Source organism: Triticum urartu, chromosome 2, assembly GCF_003073215.2.
Source record: "Triticum urartu cultivar G1812 chromosome 2, Tu2.1, whole genome shotgun sequence".
Classification (NCBI taxonomy): domain Eukaryota; kingdom Viridiplantae; phylum Streptophyta; class Magnoliopsida; order Poales; family Poaceae; genus Triticum; species Triticum urartu.
This window is the reverse complement of record NC_053023.1, coordinates 8,359,577-8,365,463: the sequence shown is the minus strand read 5'-3', so window position 1 is coordinate 8,365,463 and position 5,887 is coordinate 8,359,577. Positions and strand designations below refer to the sequence as shown.

At 46.5% G+C, this 5,887-nt stretch overlaps 1 protein-coding gene across 1 annotated transcript; it reads right to left on the bottom strand.

The window, feature by feature from the left end:
• Positions 1-1,875: 1,875 nt before the first annotated feature.
• On the bottom strand, positions 1,876-3,577 carry LOC125540605 (tyrosine N-monooxygenase-like). The gene is made up of 2 exons (XM_048704211.1): positions 2,648-3,577; positions 1,876-2,505 (listed from the first exon to the last, which is right to left on the bottom strand). Exons 1-2 carry the CDS (start codon positions 3,575-3,577, stop codon positions 1,876-1,878), a joined length of 1,560 nt encoding a protein of 519 aa, XP_048560168.1.
• Between the last annotated feature and the right edge of the window lie 2,310 nt (positions 3,578-5,887).

The window sequence follows — 5,887 nt, the reverse complement described above, 5'->3', positions numbered from 1 at the left end:
AAAAATAAAACACTATTGTGGATTACAAGGACGCACACAAAACTGTAGCTATTTTTTTTCCACCGGTCGCTATTGAACTAAATTATACAGCTCATCATACACAAGTTGACAAGTTGGCACGATCGATCATCTCCGCAGAATCAAACAAGCAAGCACGTAATAAATTTTGTAGGCTATATTCTATTGAAATTTTGTACTATATGCATACGGTCGGGGTCAAAATTTATTCCATGTGGCCTGAGCTACCTGCTCGCTGCATGTTCATAGGAAGTGAGGAATTATGCAAGAGACTCTTTGACGACATGCCGTCAATACCTATCAGGTCATGTATATTTGTCTTTCTTGACGGCCTTCGCTGCATCATTTGTTAGAGAGACTCTCTGTAAGAGTCCGTATGCATGCATGTCTTGAAGTCCCAACTACTAAGTCACGATAAACTAGTCGAGAGAAATGGAGATAGGAAATCTAACGAATCACTAACTGCCAAATGAATGAATATACAACGTGTGCATGTCCTACTCATAGTCGCCGTGGTTAACTTACGGGTGCTTCTAGTTCTACCTGTCGTTGGTTCATGCCCCACGGCCTACAGTCTCATAATTTTTGCTTACTCCACATGAGCGTGCACTTTTGTTATATTATATAGATCCTGGACAATTTTTTGTCTACTTTACGGCTTGTCTGTGTGGATACCTGTGAGCATTAATGCATGGGTGTATTGCTATCTTATATCCCTATTTAGATTGGCTTTTAAACATTAATTTGTATAGTTGTATCTTTAACCGGACATGATTCCATGCTTATCTTATTTTTTCTTTTGACACACGGTTAAACTTAATAGGAATCCTGCTATTTTTGCATTTGTAGCTTATTTTCGAGCTTGACAAGAAAATATTTGTAAGCATTAACATATGCTTGCATTGATTTTTTTATATGCCTATTTGGATTACTGAATTTGTAAATAAGCATATTCCAATATTTGTATCTTAGTTGGACACGACTCCATGGTTAAAATGAATTGGAATTCTACCATCTGTCTCTAGAAGCAATCGTGTATGTGAATGTTATTCTTGCACCATATATATTGACGGTGCAAATATGATACTCCCTCTGTAAAGAAATATTAAGAGAGCTTAGATCACTATTTAGTGATCTAAACACACTTATATTTCTTTACAGAGAGAGTACGTGCAAGCGAAAGAAGAGAGCCAGAAGAGCACCATGTACAATACTGAAAGTGAAGTGTCGAAAAAGAATATGAAGGAATTTGAAACATTGAAGGAATACAAGATGTCATATGACAATGTGTTCTACCAGTATATGTGTGCCCTTCTTTGTTTCCACGACATTAAAAATGTGGAAATATAATTCTGTATTCATATTATACATATTAATGATACAAAACTATTTATCTTCCCTCCATACGTATTTCTTCACCAGTCTTCATCTTATTTTCTTGTAGATAATTGTATTTAGATACTAAGAGGTGAATAATTATAGGTTATTCCGCTGGTTGTCACATTGTAATAAACATTAGCTTTGTACATTTATGATGCGAAGGTGGTAGGCGACAAATAATTTTATAATTCCATGAACTGTTTGCAGAGTATCATAATGCTAAGTGCATACAATAGATTTAGTTCGACAATACAATAAAATAACAAATTTTGCTGCTTCTGCCCACACAAACAGTGCACACAGCCCAACAACACACATTACATTAGCATTGTCATTGCTTTATTTCTACAGACACACGTTGTTCCCTTTTGTTTTTTGAAGAACCGAGGAAGGCACGACCACTGAGGACATGGGATCTACAAAATTCTTATTAGGATATATATTCCTGATAATTGGTTAAAACATGCATTAACTCTATTAAATTTTCTCATAGAGATGTGCGGCCAGCCGTGGTTTAGCTTGCAGAATCAGGGGTTCAGCTAAGGCAAGGGCGCCGGTATTGCTTTCTTGGAGACTGATTCTGTCAACTCCAGGGGGCTTCGTCCAGGTGAATCCCTGCAACATCCTCGCAAACAACATCACTGTGACTGAGGTACCAAGTGAAATTCCGGGACAACCCCTCCTCCCACTACTAAATGAAATAAAACGCAGTCCTGGTTCACTGAGGAGCACATTTGCGGTATTCAAATGCCTCTCGGGCTGAAAATCAAGTGGTTCGTTCCAGATCTTGGGGTTCCGACCGAGTCCCATCCGGCTTAAAATGACATGGCTATCCTTAGGGATGGTGTAGCCAGCGATAGTGGTGTCTACCATGGCGACATGGGGTGGGCTAAAAGCATGGTATGGGTGTATGCGGAAAGCCTCTCGGATGCATGACTTGAGATAGTTTAGTCGTGGAATGTCAGACTCCTGGACTAGTTTATCTTTACCGACAACGGCGTTGATTTCATCAGTTGCTTTTTTCATCACCTCTGGCTTGTTCACCATCTCAGCGAGCGCCCACTCGACAGCATTTGATGGGTTGTCGATTGTTGCATACATCATTTCCTACATCGATATAGGAAAAAAAAAAGGTCAGTTTTCTATCAAAAGAAAAATGGGGGATCAAATTCTTCTTGCACTTCACGAATGCATGCATGGTTGTTTGTTGGATTACTGAATAGTGATAGAGGTTGAAATGCGCACTAACCACTATCTGTGCCCGGATATCATCCACGGACAACAATGGTTGGCCATCTGCATCATCTAGATAAACCAGGACGTCCAGAAAGTCTCTGGCCTCTTTGCTTTCACCACCATTCCGAAGATTCGACCTTTCGATGATCCTCTTCTCAATGATGGGGTCATGAAACCGGTTGAGTATTCCCATGACATCATTGGAAACCTTCTCATGGCCCTCCAAATCAAGCCCTACGAGAGCTGGGAAGTAGTCGGACACGCAGAAGTTGTAGAGATAGTTGAGGAGCGTGAAGAGAGCGGCGACATGTGCCATCTCATCATGTCCGGGTCCGCTAGCTGACGAACCCGGCAGCTCGCTGCCAAAGTATCTCTTACCCAACACGAGCCTTCTTATCATGTTACCACAGAAATGTTGGGCAACATGTCGCACGTCGACTAGGCTGTTTGGACATGACATGCAGGTGTTGTTGATGTACGTCACGAGGTGGTCACACTCCTCCTGCCGGAGATGATGGAGTTTCTGCTCCATGGACGCGGTGAGGATCTCCGAGGTGAGGACGCGCCTCATCTTCTTCCACTGCACTCCATGTGGTGTCACGATGGTGCCCTTGTACCCGAAGCTGAACGAACCCGATGCAAAGGTTGCCGGACGGGAGGCCAGCACCTCATCCTTCTTCCGCAGCACCTCGCATGCTATCTCCGGGCATGTCACGGCGACGACATGAATGGCTCCGAGACGGAGGCACATGATGTCTGTGTCCATCTCCTGGAGCAGGCGATGGATCCACTGGAATACAGCCGGCTTGTTCCACATCATCTGGTGAATGTTGCCGATGAAGGGCAGCGTGGGAGGCCCGGGTGGGAGCTGGTGTTGCTCACTTTTGACGGACAGTAAAACTTTTCTATTTTTCAGTGCAAAAAACACAAGTACGGTGGCCATGGTAATGACCAGCGTAGCAAAAGTCGTAAGACTTGAGAATCCGTACATTGTTTGCGAACTCATTCTGCATGAGCTAGCTGTACGGATGCTATGAAGTAGGATATATAGATGGAAAGTTGTGCAATAGGATGTACTGAATAGATGTGCTGAGATTTGTGTTGGGAGACACTCTTGCTCTTGGTGCATCTAGCTCGTTTCAGAGGGTATTAATAGGACGATGTGCTAGCTAGGCTCCAACTGGCCCACGTACTAAAGAAAAATAAACAGATGTCTAAACATCGTAAGGAGCTAGCTCCTCTCCATATCTATACATATGTTATATGAATATTTATTTATTGATTGATTGATTGGAGACTCTTTCAGTACACCAGATTAACTCACATCATTCAACTTGTCGCCACGGTTGGATGTAAGCTAAATGGCTAAAATAAAATAAGGATGTGACTTAACTATTAAATTACCAAAACTAGAGACAAACATGCCACCATGTTCATCTCATCGTCTGTACAGGCTAAACTATCTTCCGAATTATCTCTCCTTAATTAATAATAAAGCACGGATTCAATCTTCGGGATCACCATAGCGACGTTTTTACACAAAGGTCCATGTATTTTCTGACAATTAAACCCGTAGTCCTAATGATCCTGAACCGATACGACCGATAGAAAAGAAAAAAAAAAGAACCCACCCGTGCGCACTACCCACAACCCTACCTCGCCATCTTCAACCTCCAGCGCAACGCCACTCCTACTACTCGACCGCGCGCCGCCGGTCCCCGCCCCGCCGCCGCGCACTGCCTACCCCGGCGGTGCTCATACCCCTACCCGTCCGTCCACACCTTCAGTTGCCCTTTTTTTTACTTGAAAAAAGAGACCCGGAGCATAGCAGAGATGGGGATCCACCGACAGATTAGCTTCGATTCAAAGATGCTGCCGCACGAGGAGGAGCAACCCGTGGCCGCTCCTTTTTCCACCACTGAGTTCTTACCATGGCACTATCACGGGCATACGCACGCAGCAACACATGCTGCTTCTCCCAGCCCCGGATCTGCTCCTCTCCGCCACCTGTGACCGCGGTCAACAATCCACGACGGCCACTCCCTGTCCCGTGCATCTCCTAACCCTAGGCGCACCCTCCCCGGAAACAGCCCTGACCTCGCCTGCATCATCTCCAGAGAGGCCAGCTCCATGCTTGGCGTCATGTGCTGCAGGTTCCGCCGCCCGCCCTCGACCGTTCACGACGCCGCTGGGACCGAGCGCCCGCCCGCGACCGTTGATGATGCCGCTGGGGCCGAGCACCCGCACACATCGTCGCCCCTCAAGGCCCTTCGCCGCCTCGGCTTCTCCCCCACCGCCCCTCGCCTTTGGTCCCGTTGCCACGCTTCGACCCCACCTCGACGCCATTGAGGCTACTGATGAGGAGGCCGTCTTGATGTACCTGGGGCCTTGAGATCCTTGCCGCCCCAACGATGGAACACCAGCACATCTGCTCCACGCATCCACCACGATCACACGTTCATCCGTGCAGTACTGCTTTCAATGTCTTGCGACGGTGATGTCCATCGCAAACGACGACAACAGCTGCTTCACTAGTAGAAAACAGGCTTTGGTTCAGGCCGGGTCAGCTCATTAGTCCCGATTCAGTCTAGAACCGGGACCAATGGAGGCATTGGTCCCGGTTCGTGAGCCCAGGGGGCCGGCCGGCCCATGTGGGCCATTGGTCCCGGTTCATCTGGACCTTTTGGTCTCGGTTGGTGGGATGAACCGGGACCAATGGACCTCGCTTCTGGCCCACCATCATTGGTCCCGGTTGGTGGCTTGAACCGAGACCAAAGGCTCACCTATAGTCCCGGTTCATGTCACCAACCGGGACCAATGAAGTGCCTATATATACCCCCTCGCGTGAGAGCAGAGCACACTGCTCTGTTTTTTTCTGGCCAAGGGGGAGAGGGCTTGGTGGTGCTCTAGCTCACCGCCTATGCACACAAGGTGTTCAATGGAATGCCCGAGCCACACTACTTAAGCTTTCTCCTCTCCAAGCTCGACCTCCAAGCTCCATTTTCCACAATATTTGTCTAGGTTTAGCGGTCTGTCACGCCCCGTCCCCGTCTTCACCGCCGTCGATCACCCGCGCCGAGCTCATCGCCGGCACCACCGTGGTGAGCCTCTTATTTTTATCTTCTATTTGAAAGGAAAAATATTCTTACTTGTATATTTACATAGATACTTGTATTATTTCCTTACTTTTATTATTGCATCTTATATAGTGCGATGGTTTTGGTATCCGCCCCCGTCGGCCCTCGTCCTGTCT

What these genes read in the sequence shown, in the direction of transcription:
- LOC125540605 (XM_048704211.1), bottom strand. Translation starts at nt 3,577, where the DNA reads ATGGCCACCGTACTTGTGTTTTTTGCACTGAAAAATAGAAAAGTTTTA. An exon ending in ATATCCGGGCACAGATAGTG is followed by an intron (nt 2,506 to 2,647) that starts GTTAGTGCGCAT and finishes ATATCGATGTAG; the next exon opens with GAAATGATGTATGCAACAAT.